The 17,166-nt window shown below is 40.8% G+C and overlaps 2 protein-coding genes across 2 annotated transcripts in view; one reads left to right on the top strand and one right to left on the bottom strand.

The window, feature by feature from the left end:
- Positions 1 to 77: 77 nt before the first annotated feature.
- On the bottom strand, positions 78 to 9,486 carry LOC124277343 (E3 ubiquitin-protein ligase Topors-like). Its single transcript, XM_046712992.1, has 2 exons — positions 9,409 to 9,486; positions 78 to 6,791 (listed from the first exon to the last, which is right to left on the bottom strand). Exon 2 carries the CDS (start codon positions 6,761 to 6,763, stop codon positions 2,111 to 2,113), a length of 4,653 nt encoding a protein of 1,550 aa, XP_046568948.1. The 5' UTR covers positions 6,764 to 6,791; positions 9,409 to 9,486; the 3' UTR covers positions 78 to 2,110.
- Positions 9,487 to 9,780: 294 nt separating this feature from the next.
- The window catches only part of LOC124277338 (DNA excision repair protein ERCC-6-like 2), a 43,361-nt gene continuing 35,975 nt past the window's right edge, over positions 9,781 to 17,166 (top strand). The window contains exons 1-5 of the mRNA XM_046712990.1: positions 9,781 to 9,869; positions 10,650 to 10,735; positions 11,193 to 11,417; positions 12,480 to 12,546; positions 13,957 to 14,160. Coding sequence (XP_046568946.1) covers positions 10,687 to 10,735; positions 11,193 to 11,417; positions 12,480 to 12,546; positions 13,957 to 14,160 — 545 coding nt within the window. The 5' untranslated portion in view covers positions 9,781 to 9,869; positions 10,650 to 10,686. The remainder of the gene's footprint in view (positions 9,870 to 10,649; positions 10,736 to 11,192; positions 11,418 to 12,479; positions 12,547 to 13,956; positions 14,161 to 17,166) is intronic.

Here is a 17,166-nt window from a genome sequence, read left to right as displayed (position 1 = left end):
CAAACATTAGGATTGTATTTTTTGAGCGGGGAAAATTAATTTTAATTTTTTTTATCTTATTCTTGAAAAAATACGACTGTCGGATCCATAAAACAAGAAATAAAATTGGTCTGGCCTTATATATATTGTTATCCTTCCTTTGTGCTCCAACTTCTAAATGCCTCTCAAGTAAGTTACATTTTATGTTGTATATCAATCTAGTTGATACTGATTATTTCAAAACACAGCTTATAATATATAAACCTTCAATTCAAGAGTCAAATGAAATACCATTGTACAACATGACCTTGAATGTGACACCTGAGTCTTAAGTGAGTGAGAATGGCTTTACACCACTTTTAGCAATATTCCAGCATTATCATTGCGGGGACACACATTGTACCCATGTTGGTAATCGAACCCTTGTGTTTGGTGTGACGAGCAGATGCTTTAACCACTAGACTACCCTACCAGAGCCATAAAGGAAAATGACTACTTCACATGTCTGGAACAGTGCTCAGAGCTGCATCAAGCAACAAACACACTGTTACACTGTTAACCGATACATCAAAATACACTACAACCTTTGATAGGGACTATCAGATACATTATTTCAACATAAACTCGACACAATTAGAATCAGTTTTGTGCATCACAGTGAGATAATAATATTGTATCAAAAGTGGAACAGCATATTCCATTTGGCATTTTCTATGAAAAACATAACCTGGTTGTTTTCATCAACAATATCTTCAAAGTTACCTAGAAAAACATCTACCTTTTACATATCAGTTCTACTATTTTTGCATAGAGACAATGTCTCCACTCAGGACTAGATGCAATATCTGGACATAGACTGAAGACTGGGAACTGACTGCTATGACTGCTAATCTGATTGGTTGAAAAATGTTCTTTAGGCCAGACCAGTTTTATTTCTTGTTTCACACATTTTTGTCCTCAGAAAACCTGATGGCAGGAAGGAATTTTTTTTTAAAGAAATCACCAGTCAAAGTAATATTCCTTCAAAATACTAAAAGTATTTTACTTTTGGCAATCTATGAAGTGTATATGGGGCAAAAAACAATCGAAAAAAGTTTCTTGTATGTTTACATTTTTTACCAATACAAACATTAGGATTTGAATTTTTGAGTGGGGAATTGTTTTCCTTTTTTCATATTTTTGAAAAAATATGACCAGAGGATCTGCAAAATAAGAAATAAAATTGGTCTGGCCTTAGGATAGGATTGCAGAATTTTTTGTGACTTTTCACCAAGTCTCTTTTTATTCTTGAAAGTAAAAATCAGGTCATTTGGCTTCACACATTGTACACATCTGGGGAATCGAACCCTGGTCTTCGGCGTGACGAGTGAACGCTTTAACCACTAGGCTACCCCACCGCCCCTGATTAGTTATGTGGCCCCCTAAATCCTTATTACCATAGCACAATACAACTAGTCTTGGTTATACATATTACACTGCCACACTGAACATAATAAGAATACATAAACGTTTTTGAAAAATAATGACTTGTGACGCCAATGCTTTTAGAAATGGTAAATCATCAAAATCTAGAATTGTAAAATTGTGTCATTAACCCAATGTGGCTATGTAAAGTTAGTGAGATTAACGCCTTGAACAGTATGTCTGTTATAAGAATACATGACAGACATGCAAACCATACTGTGTCACAGAAACTCATTCATAAACCAAGAATGACTGGCAGTGTTCAGAATAAGCGGAGGCCCTTGAGATTTGCTGCTATATGTTTTGAATCTGGCTTAATATAGCCCAGGGATCAGTGACGTTGGTGGTATGTCTTCCCCCACCCATGTGTGTAAACACTTGCAAGAACTGAATCAACCACACCATAAATTAGTTTACTCACAACCACACCTATTTCTGCATTCTTAGCCTGACTACACAAAACAATCTTTGCTACTAAACATGCAAAATAAAGAAATTAAAACAGTCCTAATCTATGACGCCATATCGTTAAATATAATCTTATGTACAAGTTTGCAGGTTCACATGAAAGATCCTTGTTGGCTATTTAAATGCAAACTAACCATGAATGATCTATAACAATATGTGTGCATGTGGGGAAAGACGTAAGATCAGACAGCACATTCATTCAGTCTGATACTATTTCTCCTTCACTCAGCGAGTCCTCTAAGTCTCTTGTCACCAAAGGCTGACTGACTGGACTTGCTGGCGAGTCAAAGTTCTCTAATGATGAAATATCATCATAAACCTGTTCATCATCACTATTATCACTTAGTTCTCCCGAACTACTGTCATCATTATCACTATTTTTAAGTCTTGAATCCACAGCTGTGGTCCCATTCAACCCTCTTGAAATGCTTGCTGTTGATGAAGTTTGAACAGTGGTTGACCTGCCAGTTTGAAACTGGGTTATTTCATTCTCTGAATCATGTCTGCTACTGCAGTCACCGGACTCTGATGACACATTGCTGACATCCTCTATCACTTGAGGCTGGACATCATCATCTGAAGAAATCTCACCCTCATCCGAAGAATCTGTATTGTCCCCAATCACTTGAGGATTTAGTTTAGACGATCCTGACACAGAACTAGATGTTGGTTGAGTGCCCTCCCCGAAATCACTCTCCTCTGATGATATATCACTAGCATCTGCAATGACTTGAGGATACCTCTGAACAAGCACCTCATCCTCGTCCGAGGAAATTTCACTCACACCTTCAATCACCTGAGGAGCAGGACCTGGCAGCGAGTCACCGTTTTCAGATGAGACAACTTCACCATCGTCAAGAGAACGGTCACGTCTGGCACTGGTTCTGTTACCTGCAGAACTGATTTCAAAGTTGCCTTCAGCTTCCACAGAACCTGATGACCTGCTATCAGATGACAGCTGCTCATTGTCTTGCTGGGGAGAATTGTTAGGCAAATGTGAGCTTACTTTATCACTTTCACCCACATTAAGTGGGTAAGGCTCAGGAGGAGAACTACTGATACAGTCTTCTACATGTCCAGTACTGTCAGCACTGTGTTGTCCACTATTCATTAACTGAGACACCATGTCTATCTGTTCACTAGCATTAGGCTGTTGAGAACCATTTCCATTTGAAGAAGCATCTCTGAAATTACCAAATGCTATGTCAGTTCTCATTCCAGCGTCAGAATCTCCAACAACATCAATGTCCATTGATTCTTCTGATCTGTGGTCAGTTGCAGTTCCATTTCTATCATTAACTGGAACTAGGTCAGCTGAACATCCTGGTGGTAACTCCATGCCAACATCAATGGATTCTTCTCCAGAGGTTGACACATTTTGGCTTATACTTTCATTGATGTTGCTACTATTCATTGCAGAGTCATCTGGGACTTCTGATGCACAGGAGTCCCTAGCAACCATCTCATTCTTCTCAGTGTCAAGATCAGAAGTGTTTACTGTTGAGGAGCTTGCATTCATAGAGCATGTATGATTTGAATTTGAATCTTGTTGAACAGGTAGTGCTTCTGTTAAAGCAGCTGAAATTATTTCTGTCTGTGAAGTGTCCCCAGTCCTACCAGGGAGGTCTTTTCCAACATTGTCTGTGTCATTGGACTCATCATTCTTGGAAGTTGTATCTGTCCTCTCCGGTGTGGCGGGATCCTTAGGTTCATCATCACTGTCAATGACCTCCATTACAGCATCAGAGGCTATTGGTCTTCCAGTAGAACTAGCCTCAATGATGGTATCACTATCCGAATTCACAACGTTGATTTCCTCTTGGACTTCAATACTCTTATGACTATGTATCTCATCACAGAGAACAGGAATCCTGTCCATGAAGTTGACACTCATCAAGTCCTGGAGGCCCTGGTCTCGGAGAGAATTGCTGCTAGATGACACAGCATGTGTGGCGCTGTTATCTACAGATTCTAAAACAACATCACTATCATCACTGGAACTCACCATCACTGGGTGGTCAGATGAGGTCACTTGAGCAGGAGGTCTTGGTAGGAAGTTTGACAAGCTGGACCAATCGGTTGCAGGATATCCATACAACAAATTGGTATCAAAGAAGTTCGACATCATCCCAGGGATAACTGATCTCAAATCAGACTGTGGAGTTTGAGAAATGCCCTGGTTACTTAATCCTTGGAACAAGTGAGCCATAGCATCCAGTACTGGGATCCTCCGGTCAGACACTTGGGAAACACTTGTGCTACTGGTAACAGTGCTTGTGGAAGGATCAGGAAGACGTGGCAACTGCCTCCTGCTTTTCTTGTGTCCAGATGGATGTTTTTTGAATGACTTTCTCTTGACTTCCACACGTTCAGTAGAGGAGTCAGAATCTTCCTTCTTTCTGTCAGAGCCATCTTTAGGAGTTGCTGGTTTCTTCTGAGAGGATGAACCTGTCTGGTTGTGTGTCAGAGGTGTGGAGCTTGTACTAATGGGAACCTGCTGTGAGGAGCTTGTGCTTTCCTCGCTTGTCTGTGTCACTGTCTCATTTGATGTTTCAGCTGTACGCTGAGGACTAACTGGTTCTGTTCTGATGACTATATCATCAGGGATATCTATTTCAGGATAAACAACCGGAGCTGCATCAACAGTGCTTGAGACAACAGGTGCATCTTCAGACTTATCTCTTTTAATGGTAATAGACAAGAGTGGGTCTTTGGAAGATTTTCCATCAGTTTTATCCTTCACTATTTTGTACTGGACATTATTAGAAGCACCTTTCTCTTTATCACTGTCTCGGCTCCTTTTATGCTTCTTATGATGTTTTTTGTGTCTATGTCTGCTTGTTAAGACTTCAACACTAGAACTTCTTGACCGTCTATGTCTTCTGGAACTTTTTGATTTATTATGTCTACTTCTGTGATATATCTCAGAGGATTTTGACCTTGACCTAGATGAGGAGTCACTGTACCTTGAGTTTCTGTGACGGTCCTTTTTCTTCTTCCTTCGAGAGTCTGAATGTATCACACTGTTTGTTTCCGGAGAATGAGTTGTACGTCTTGAGTAGCCAAATGCATCCTCATAAACAAGAGATCTGGATCTATTCCTTCTTCTGTATCTTGACCTAGTGGATGGTGAAGGAGACCTATATCGTTGATGTCTTGACTCTGACCTTGACCTACTGCGATATCGAGAAGATGTCGATCTTTGACGATGTCGATGTCTTGACGTGGAACAGGATCTACTTCTTCTGCGATTAGATCGAGAAGATGATGACCTCGACCTTCTCCTTCTTCGTGATCTTGAATGAGATGGACTTCTTGACCTCCTCCTACTTTTCTTGGAATCTTCTGGTCTCCTGGACTGGTCTTTCTTTCTCTTAAGCTTCTCTGCCTTTTCTATCATACGTTCTTCTTCTGTATCTGTTGAAACAACAACTGGAGTCCTTTCCTGCCAGGGCTTGTCATAGCCAGTACATACCACTTCACTACCAGAATCTGAATCCGACTCAACCAAATTCGTCTCAGAATCTACATTAATTCCAGTGGCACCTTCCACCTTCACTTTTGACCGCTTCCTTCGTGCTATGTTATTAAGAAATTGATAGATTGGTCCTGGCTGTGAACTGGAGCTTCCAGGAACTGCTAGGGCATTGCTAGTATCAGGAGTCAAGTGCCAAGAAGGACCAGCAATAGGAGACTCCCAGCCTGAGTGGGATGTAACATGGTCATCATCTTCCTCCAATAAATCCCTGAGACTGACAGAGTACGGAGTTATCTCTGACCGAGGATGGTGGCGTCTAACAGCCCCAGGGTCACGTCTTCGTCTTGCTGGATTAGGGACATAACTCGGGGATGTTGGACAATAAGTTGGGGACACTATCATCACATCGCTGTCATTTCCATCAGAATGAACCGAATCTGAGTCTGATACTGACTCTGGTTTTTGCTCATAGATGGCCTTTTGATCATATGAAGAAATACAGAAGGGGGACTTTGCAAAGCTTTCAAATTCATGCATGAAGTGTCTCGTGTGTCTGCTAATAAATGGAAACACATGCTGAAAGAATTCTTCACTCTGAATAGGGAACCTTTTAATCAAATCCATGATCAATTCTAGAACAAATTGCACATGTTCCTCATGATTGTAGAGCAAAGCATTCAACTCCCTGTTCAACCAGGGCACTAGGCGATGGGATGTAGCTGGGTTTGAGGCAAAGAATTCAGGTGATATATTCCGAGATCTTCCACTTGAATCTCTAATTCCTACCACTCGCATTCCGTTGATGTAAACACGTCGTCTGAATTCTGATGTAGCAGCTTCTCTCTGCCGACGCCAATTTTGACGAGTCGTAATCGTGGTAGGCAAACGGCTTCCAATGTCAGGATGTTGAGAATTTCTTCTTGGGCGGAAACCGAAAACATGATCTTGGGTCAACGTTGTCCGGTAACGAAAACGGCGTCCGCTGGGGCTACCAAAGGTCCCTACTGCGTCGACTTCAAGGTGGTACTGATCATAGTCATCATAAGAGCGGACATTGTGAATTATACTCTTGAAAGGCTGTTTGCACAATGGGCATTCTGCCTTGATCTTGGACCATTCCAGGAGACACATGAAGCAGAACATGTGGAAGCAGCTGTCAGTGAAAGACTTGTTCTCCAGCTTGCTGAGACAGATGGCACAGTTAGGGTCTGGAGATGAGGTTGATCGGGATGGAGAATCTGGCTTATCCGTTTCTTTGTCATCATCTTTGTTGCCATCAGCTGGCATGAGTTCTTCCATTGCCTTACTTGCAGCCTTCCGCTTACTCTTTCGGGTAGGAGCATCTGACTTCGGCACCTCTGCTATGTCAGCCATTTTCGGATTTTTTCATTCCATTCCAAATCTGAAAAAAGATAAATCGTTTTAGTGTGATGACTCAAATGTCTTTATGGAAAATAAAGCAACTTGACTCAGTAGCTCATTGTATCTTTGAGAATTTGCAACAGTGGAACAGATCTCAAATACTCATTAAAACAGGCCAAATCTGGGACTTCAATAACTCATATGGAGCACATGAATGCATCATACAAGATACTGATCAAAGATTACAATCTATATAACCAAAGCATTGTTAGTACATTGTTAGTGCCCTATTGATGACAAAGTCAACACTTCCATCAGTAAATCACTAAATGTTCAGGTCAAAGGAGGCTTGATACATATGGTATACTAAACAGATGATAGTGTGTTTTCGATATCGAAGCTTATCTCAAAAACGTGCTCTAGGTTAACTGATTAGCAATGGTATGTCATTTATGTAACAATGTTAGCAACTTCGTATTCAGTGCATGACTGTTACGTATACATTAAGGAAATATTGTTTTTATCTGAAAAAAAATCCATTTCATTTGAGCTTGATGAGGGACTGACTGACTGAGTTTAGTTTTACGCCGCTTTTAGCAATATTCCAGCAATATCACGGCTGGGGACACCAGAAATGGGCTTAACACATTGTACCCATGTGGGGAATCGAACCGGGTCTTCGGCGTGACGAGCCAACGCTTTAACCACTAGGCTACCCCACCGCCCCTCTTGATGAGGGAAACAAAACACAGTGCTAGAACTAAATATCAATCTCTGTGGCCCCAGATCCATAACATCTCCCAGTTGTCAACAAGAAATATTTGCATTACATCACTGTTGTGTTTAACAAACAGAATTGAATGTGATCAGTTGTACATGTTGGTTCCAGAAATATATTCCTTCTATCTATATCTATTTATTGACAGGGAGACAAGTATCTCACCTTACACCCTCTACACAGAGAAGATTCAGAAAAAATATGCCCTCTGATGTCATTGAGTTTGAATAAGCTCCTCTCAGCACGCTCAGTGATATCTTATCTTCACATTGAATCACAAGCAAACTGACTCAATAAGCTAAAAGATGTTGAGAGTTGCTAAACATAGCATGAGGTACTGAGTTTTAAAGTACATGTATGTAGCTGTTCATGAACATGGATGAAAGCATTTCTATTTTCTATTGAACACTTTTTCTGTTTCAACTGAATTCATGTGAATTCGGACATTTATTTATTAGGTAATTCTTTTTTTATGTAACAAACATCTTTTTGCAATAAATCAATATGATTTGTAATGACAGGATGGATGAGAGGCTTTATGAGTTGCATAGTGGTAGAGGTGGTGTGTGTGTGTGGTCTGTGAGTGGGGGAGGGGGAGGGGCTTGTTTGACCTCCCTCTGTTACTGTTATTATATCAGTAACCGTGAATTCTTATTTATTTCATTGCTTGCACATTTCAAGTTACATTTCTTCTTCTTACTAAAATATCAACGAGGGTGAAGTAGTTTGATGGTAAATGCTTTGGATTCTGGAAAATGTCATGGAATTTGCACCAAAGCCACTCTTACTTGCTACAGTTCTTCAGTAATGATTTGAAGACTGAATCACCCAATTGCTTACCCTACCTTGATTCTTACTGTGATCAATGTTGTCTTACAGTGTTTCCTCCCACAAGTTTCTGTGACAAAATCACACAATGAATTATTACTACCTTGTCATGTATACATACTCTGAATTCAGCATTTGATATTCATACCATATCAGCTCATTCCTCTACCACTTGGTATCTTGTGGATTACGGAATAGGGTAGGTGTCCCAAATAGCTTCAAGATCACTCAAGTATCTGTGGACTAAAGTAATGAGTCAGAATGCCTATCTGTAACTTTCCTGTAAGTATCCTGTCATGTTCATTTCTGTATAATTTCATCACAACTTCAACAAGTCTAGGTAAATTTGAACTAAGTTTAGCTTAGCTCACAAAAGTTACAGATAGGCATTCTGACTCATTACTTTAGTTCACAGATACTTGAGTGGTCTTGAAGCTATCCACTAAGTTGTCTTTGAAACATGACATACACTAGAGAACATCCTCCCAAGAAAGTATGGTACTGTTTTCTAAAGGTGGTGATCTACATAGATAATATATGTATGGTTTGTCATTTCATGTTTAAGTACAACAAGATAGATAAGTTTGGGTGTACAAGACTTGGAGATAAAACATAACAGGGATGTTGTCTCACTACTCATAAACATGATCAAATTTTACTGAAAATAAGACCTAACAGTCTGATAAACCCTCAAGTAAAAGAGGCCAACCTCCTCTTCAAACAAATTGCTTAACAAATTTTATTGAATTAAGACTAAAATGAATAAAAACACTTAACTGTTCATTATCTTAATTGGAGTATCTAAGTTTGTAAAGTGTACATCACTAGCCTTACTAAACTTCATTGCCATAGCATGTAACATGCATTGTCATTCAAGACAAATTACTGTCTGACCGACATTACAACCCATATGACAAGAGAAGGAAATACGTACTGAGTGACAAAAGAAAGGGTTTCAACAAAACATGGTTCTTCCCAGTTGACCAGAAAAAACATCATTTGCAAGACGAATGAATGAACTACGTTTTACATACATTTTGATTGTACTCACCATTAAATAAAAGTGTCCTAGATCAATCAAATGTTCACAAAATAACAGCAATGTCCACCATCATTATCAACAACCGGAAACTAAATTTTTGGACCACATGCCTTGGATAGTCAGTACGAAGATTACGATTGGTTCACATCTAGAATTTAAACCAATAGTATTCTACGTATTAGAAATCAGGAGAAATAATTGTTTTCATATTTTATAATCATATAAAAAACATACTTGACAAATATTGGTCATTTCTATGCAATGATCTCTTTGCTTTAGTAATAAGCGATATTTTAAACTGTTTAATAGTTAATTGGATGGTGTCTTTTGGCAAATGGCAACTAATAATCAATACAGATATCAATGTATAATCCATGCTCCCATTGTAAATTTCGGCAATGTCTTGAAAATGGACTATTACACTCAAGGAAATCTGATACGATCGCGGCGTTAAGGCAAAGATAGCAAATGTAAGATATATGACAGGTCACACTAGCACCAGGTTTTCAAAGCCTCCTTACAAGTACGATGTCATGCTCAGTTAATACAAATAACTAAAGTTAACCTGAGGCAAACGGCTGGCTCTTATAACTGTCTATAAAGTCGGTCTAGACAAATTTTCTGGTTCTTAAGGCTAAAATCGAATAAGCTTCAAACCCAAATCACCTTAGGTTATTTTGCTAGTCTTTCCCAACGCACTGGAATTACATGTTGTCAAATACATTCTGTGATGGCACATTTAGAAAAGTCATAGAAAGAAAAGTCCATTACTTGCATATTATCATAAAATTGAATGTTTTTTCGAAAACTTGGAAATGTGTTGTTGCATTTGTGCCCAAATTTTAAAACCTTTCAAAATATGACTAGAATTTTAAAAAAATATTCTATAGTTTGTCACAAAAATATTGGTATCACTAATACTTTTCTTTAAATATATCTATGCAGAGAGGGATCATGAACTGCTCAGATGCCAGTATTTTGCCTTAACTCTTCTAATGAAACAGAGCACCTCTAAATTTACTCCAATGTAACTTTAAAAAAGAAATCCTGATTTTGCACAAAATAATGACTTTTCCCCTCTTTTAGGTGCCAGTACTGCTTAGCTTCAAAAGGGAAATGAACCCACTGCTTATGTATGTTAGGACATACATTTTTCCTCAAGAAGTTTCATGTATTAACTGAGTGAGATTTGCATGATATTTTAGCCAAACATGACTTAACTATAAATATTTTTTTATTTATGACTGCAGAAGCAGCAAAATGGGTTAAAAAGTGAGCCAAGAGATCATGCCCCACAGCAGTGATGAGGAAGGGGGCGGAGGATGTAAGCAGAAAGGTAAATCAATCTTATGATGATGATGACTTTAATCCTTGCTGATTATATATGTTGGTTCAAAGTCATGTTTCTAATACTATATTCTTGGCAAATGATTTTATCTATGTGTAAAGTAACAATCTAGTTCTTCTATAACTGGATTCGACTGCCTCTGTGGTGTAGTGGTTAGAGCGTCCGCCCGGAGAGCGGAAGGTCGCAGGTTCGATCCCCGACCGCGTCATACCAAAAGATGTTAAAATATGGTACTTGTTGGTCCCTGCCGGGCACTCGGCATTAATGGGTACAACAAAGACTGGTCGGCTCGGAGTCAGTATAATGTGTCTGAGTGGGGTATTCATTCTTCACTGCGGCATGGTGGGCTAGCACTATAAAACCAGCTTAAGTCTGGGCTAATATTCTCAAGCACGACGTTAAACCCAATTTCACCTCACCTCACCTAAACGTTATATTTTGACAGTTTGGACACGAGGTGAGAAATGTCTGGCGCCATATTCTGGCGATGGGGAACTGTACAGAGCATGCATCAAAGAGATTAACCGTAGGAACAGAAAGGGAGTCTTTGCTGTGGTAAAGTTTGATGAGTATGACTCAGATGAAAATGAAGAAGTGCCTATCACCAGCCTCCAAACAACCAAGCCGAAGTATGCATGGAGGAAAATTGATGTGGACTCTGCAGAAGAAGGTGAGCCATGGAACTAGTTTACGACTAGTCAAAAGTCGAGTCAAGCCAAATACTAATCAAATTGGTAAACTCAGATAATACTAACCCACACAATAACTCTAAAGTCTACTGAAAACAGTGCTAAGAGTCATGTCCGGAGCTTGTAGTCTCTCGAGTATTTGGGCACAGACTGTGGAACTGAAAATCAGTAGGTAGACTGGAAACTGTCCTTCTTATATTTGTTTTTTAAATAATGAAAAAGATAGGAGACATGTTTCATTTCCTGGCCACTTGCTTGGTTTGAATGCATACAAAAACCAGGAACAGTGTCTGTGTAACATTTTGGAAGCAATGTTCTTGTTTTGGGCATTTACTTTCTTAGTTTCTTTAAGGAAAAGAGGGGACAAAACATTAGTAATACAGGTAAGGGTGACTTTATTAATGCAGGTAAGTGGGGCAATAACCTGGCAATCTTTTAACAAAATGTTGTGAAGATCCCGGTTAGAATTGGTCTCCAGTAACCCATGCTTGTCGTAAGAGGCGACTAACTGGATCTGCTGGAAAGGCTCACTGACTTACTTGACACATGTCATCATATCCCAATTGTGTACATCGATGGTCATGCTGTTTATCACTGGATTGTCTAATCCAGACTCGATTATTTACAGACCGCCGCCATATAGCTGGAATATTACATAATATGGCGTTCAACAATCACCCAACCTCTTCATCTTCTTAAAACTAATAACATCTGGTCTGGTTGTGTCGGTGTCTTGTCAATCAGGGGCGGTGGGGTAGCCTTAAGGGTTTAAGCGTTCGCACGTCACACTAAAGAATCAGGTTTGATTCCCCACATGGGTACAATGTGTGAAGCCCATTTCTGGTGTCCCTCGCTGTGGTATTCCAGGTATATTGCTCAAAGCGGCGTGAAACCAAACTCAATCACTTCATGCTAATAGCATTTGGTCTGGTTGTGTTGGTGTCCTCGGTCTGTCTTGCTGGCTACTTGCCAATCATGGACAATCCCATTCATTATAATTAAAGTGGATCAACCACAGCACTGAGATACCACCTTCTTTGTAGATGTTGAGGACCTTCAGAAGAGCTTGTTTAAGCCGCTATGTGGAAACGAGGAATATTTAAGACTTGAGTGAGTATTTATGTATTTTCTCATTTTTATGACAAAAACCTCAATTCATGAAGTCCTGAATCTAGTTACCAGATCATCCACATTCATCTTCAGTTTATTATAGAAAGGATGTTATAATTTTCATGTGTTCATATTAAAGAACAAGACTTTGAAAAACATGATGAGATTCATGCTCGTTTTTCAGGGTGCCTGTTTATCTCCTAAGGGAAATTGTTAGTGCTACTGAGAGACGATTTATATGTGTTTAAAATGTTTGGTCGCTGCACACATTTGGGAAATAACATACTCTCAGCATCAATATTGACAGTGATAATATTGATATTGACAGGAATCAGTTTATGGGACTCACAATACCCCATCCTGTCCAGTGTACACTGACCAGGAGTAAGTGAGTGAGTTTACTTTCACGCCGCACTTAGCAATATTCCAGCTATATGGCGGCGGTCTGAAATAATCAATTTTGGGACTGGGATACAATTACATGTGTCAACCAAGTCAGCAAGCCTGACCACCTGATCCTGTTAGTCGCCTCTTGCGACAAGCATGGGTTGCTGAAGATCAGTTCTAATCTGGATCTTCGTAGGGGCCAGTAAGCTGTGGTTTGTTTCTGCACTAAAAGGATAAAGCCTTTCACTTGTTTCAACTTACCCAAGATTTTTAAAGAAGCCTTAGCTGAAATATTCTCATTTATAATAAATCTGTTAAACACACAAGTAACATCAGTCTAAGTAAACTTAGTCTCAGTATTATTCGTTACACTGCTATACTGAGTCCAACAAACCCCAGTAGAAGGTCACATCAGCTAACCTTTTGAATTGACCAACCAGAACACTGTTTACCAAATCACAAAAGTTAACATTCGCACATACTGTTTGAACATTTACCTTGAAAACCGAATGATTCCAAATGCTATTTTCCACACAATCGCTTCCGAGTGTTACACATATGGAGGACGCATTATTCACAACAGCGAGTAAATAGTTGCTGAAAATAGCATTTTTTGTCAATATTCCAGGATGGCATCTTGCAGAAATATAAGCTAATAGTAACCATGTCATCAGAAACCCCTAATTGTGTATACTGCAGGTCAAATATCTGTGTTTTATGCAGATTTTCGTTTGTTGAGAGATCAGTGTCAGCGACCAGGGAAGAGAAATCCAAAAACCGTTTTGTAAGTCCAGCTGAACCCTAAATAGTAGCCGTTGTCTGATTGATTAAATCCATTCGTCCATCTTGCATTCGATTGGACGGTCATAGGTCGCTCAAAGCTTAGCTGACGCAACCTTCTACTAGGGTTTGTTAGACTCAGTATAGCAGTGTAACAAATAATACTGAGCCTAAGTTTACTTACACTGAAGAAACATATCTCTCAATTGTAAGTATATTGGCTTCTTTTGTTTCTATTTCTAGGGGTAAATTCAACACTGTTGACCATGACAGTGATGAAGACTGGAGGTCACCTGCACCTAAAACAAAGGGCAAAGTTTCAGAATGGAAGATGAGTCTGTCAAGTGCAAAGGGCTCCCAGATAAAGTCTCATGGCAAGAAGAAAACAGTTGTAGCCATCGGAGGAAGGAAGAAAAATAAAGATACTCTCAAGAATCAAAATACTGGGTAGGAATAGTTCTATGAAATACACCCATGTTGAATATGGTTAAAATGGCTGGCACGGTGTTGAGTATTAAACTGATAATAGATAATATTTTTCCTTATCCTGACTCATGCTCTTTTGCTTGTCTTCTTCTTCTTGCGAACATAGTGGAACACTTGTATCTCCTTATTTGAAGCTCCCTTCAAAATAAAATCACTAATTGGTACTCACCACGAGTTGCTCCCCTTTGTCTCCCCTGGCGGGAAAAGGTGTCGCCACCCTCTGGCCATGTGCTTCACTCTCTCCTTCTTCGCCCAGTGAGCAGGATGTGAGAGCGCCTTGTGTCTCCTTACACACATATCCTTTGATAATCTCTTAGTTTTTACCTCTCATAGGTTACTATAGAGGTATAGCTAGTATCCTTTACTATTTGTATTGATTAATTATCATTATTTCTACTGTTTATTCACGTGTATTAGTGATTGTTCAGCTAGCTTTACGTTCATGAAAATCTATGCGATTTGTAGATTACGCTTTTCTGCCTCCGATCCACATGTAATATGCCCTAGTTGTTCTACGCCCGTGTGCGTTTAATTCACGTTGCAGTTACTGCATTAATTTATCTCATTCTGCATTTAATAAATATCATCTTTGCGTCTTAAGGCGCGCTGCAGATAGATCACGCATGAAACAAGGGCAAAACATGGCAGAGAGTCCAGATATTCCTTCCAGTCAGCTGCTAGCGATCGACCCTCTCCGCCTGGTGTTCTGCTAGAGACCCCTGCGGCAGAGGAACGATGGGACGCCAGTCCGTTACTCGAAGAAAGCGACCGGCCTCCCCAGACATCCCGCCATTGCAGACTAAGTCTAAGAGGGCCTCATCGTCGTCTCAACGCAGATTGAGGACACCCAGGGCAGCGCAGACTTCCAAAGGGGAAATCTACGAAGACAGCAAGAACTTTCAGCCGAGATCGCTCCAGCAGCAGAGTTGGGCCTCTACGATGATCAGCCGATAATCATCCCGACTTACGGCAGAAGAAGCGACCGGTGTCAGCGACTGTGACTTCTGCAGAGATCTCCATGCAGCCTGATGCCTCTACACCGACGCCAGACGCCATTGATGTGAACCCCATCGCAGAAAAGACGCCGGCGACTTCGTCACAGATCATCCCAGAAGACATGATGCGGCAGATTATGAACATCATGGAGGACCACTACAAACTGCGCAAGCAGGGTCCGAGCCTTCGCGAAGGCTCCAACGTAGACAGCACCCCAGAGGCACCCCCCGTCAACGTAGCAGCCAAGACGATGTCACCTTCGCGAAGGAAGTCCCGCACCACCTTGACGAAGGACCTAGATGTACAGCCTTCGCGAAGGCCTTCGCGATGGCGGGAGAGATCATCACCATCTTCGATTTCATCTCTAGATATGGACTCAGACCATCAGACATCACGGAAGCCTTCGCGAAGGTCATATCATCGATCCCCCGGACCGGACGCAAATGAAGCTTCGCGAAGGCATTCGCGAAAGACATATGATTCCAGATCTTCATCGTCTAGAAGAACATCGAGGGACTGCGTCAAGAGCCGCCGGCTATCAACATTCACCTCACAAGTCTCCAGAAGATCATCCCATAGACGCATCTCCACTCCGCTCTTCACCAGGTCGATCACCCATCAGATCTCCACATAGAGCGGCGCACAAGTCAACTAGATCGCCACAAACCTCATCAGATATTCAGATAGCTACACGCAGTCCCGAAGAGCATCTACAATTTATTAATGATGATGGTTTTGAGGATGATGGAGGAATCATATTTTCTGATGCAGAGATACGGTATTGGATGGTCAATAACCTAGATCTCACATCACCATCTAAAAGTGGCAATACAGCTCAGGACGATTTGATGAAGGAAGATGATCCAGATGCAATCACTCTACCCCGATCGACCTGGATTATGCAGTGCCACAGAATCTAGATGCAGCTTTCCAGAAAGCTACGAGAAAGTTCAGATACCACATCTACCCAACTTTCAAGCCAAGAAGTTCTCCACGATAACATGGACTCCTTCTACAAGGCTCCAGGACATCGATGAGAACTATAAGATCATCAGCTTATGTAAAGAACAAGATTTACAAGATGGATGATCTAAGTTGGCTCATATAGAAACCATGACGAGACGTGATGTTCTTTGGGTTAAATAGATCTAGGACTCGATCAATGAGACTCTTATTACTAGATTCGGATTCCAATGACGGAAGATGATAGAATGATTTATTCTGCCTTACTTATGCAAAAGAAAGATCAGCAGTTTTTAACGGATCATCTTACATCTGTTTCAGCAGCACTGACCTTAGCTCGTCAGTCAAGGCCTCCTCGCCTCCTGTAATTGGGGAGAACTTTACAGCCCCACTTTATACAGCCCCGTGGTCGACAACATCCATCTTTGACGGAGAAATCGACAAGGTCGCTAAGGAAGTCTCTAAGGATTCCAGGGAAGTCCTTATGATTAGATCGATGGACACACTAGCCAGCGCCATTCGTCAGACTTCACAAAGATACTCAGGCAGATCTAAGTTCACGGGCCTACAAAGAGCAAGAGACAGGAAGATAGCCAGCTCTAGAGGTAAAGATTCTTTTTCGTCAGCCCATATGGCAACTATAGAGGAGGATCAGGAAGAGGCAGGACACCCAGAGGTTCCCGCAATTATAGACGCTGAAACACAGGTTCGAACGACTGGAGTCTTCCACCCCAGCCGCTCCAGTACAACCAGCTCAAGTGGGTGGACGCCTCCAACTACACTGGGAAAACTGGGGAATACTGCAAGATCCTTACGCCTCCAACATTATTCAACACGGATTTCGTGATCCCTACAGGACAAGCCTCCGCTGACAATCAAACCCCCAAGTTCGATTTACAAGCTTTAACAACTACCAAAGATAAAGAGGCTGTCTCATCACTCCTATCCAAACAGGCCATAGAAGTAATAGATCAAGCAAACGCCGAACCAGGTTTCTACTCCCCAGTT

The sequence above is a fragment of the Haliotis rubra genome, unplaced genomic scaffold, assembly GCF_003918875.1.
Source record: "Haliotis rubra isolate DU_JTF1 unplaced genomic scaffold, ASM391887v1 Scf220, whole genome shotgun sequence".
In the NCBI taxonomy this organism is placed as follows: domain Eukaryota; kingdom Metazoa; phylum Mollusca; class Gastropoda; order Lepetellida; family Haliotidae; genus Haliotis; species Haliotis rubra.
This window is presented reverse-complemented; position numbering and strand designations above follow the sequence as displayed.

Excerpts from the sequence above, each read along its gene's own strand:
- LOC124277343 (XM_046712992.1), bottom strand. The coding sequence starts at position 6,763 with ATGGCTGACATAGCAGAGGTGCCGAAGTCAGATGCTCCTACCCGAAAG.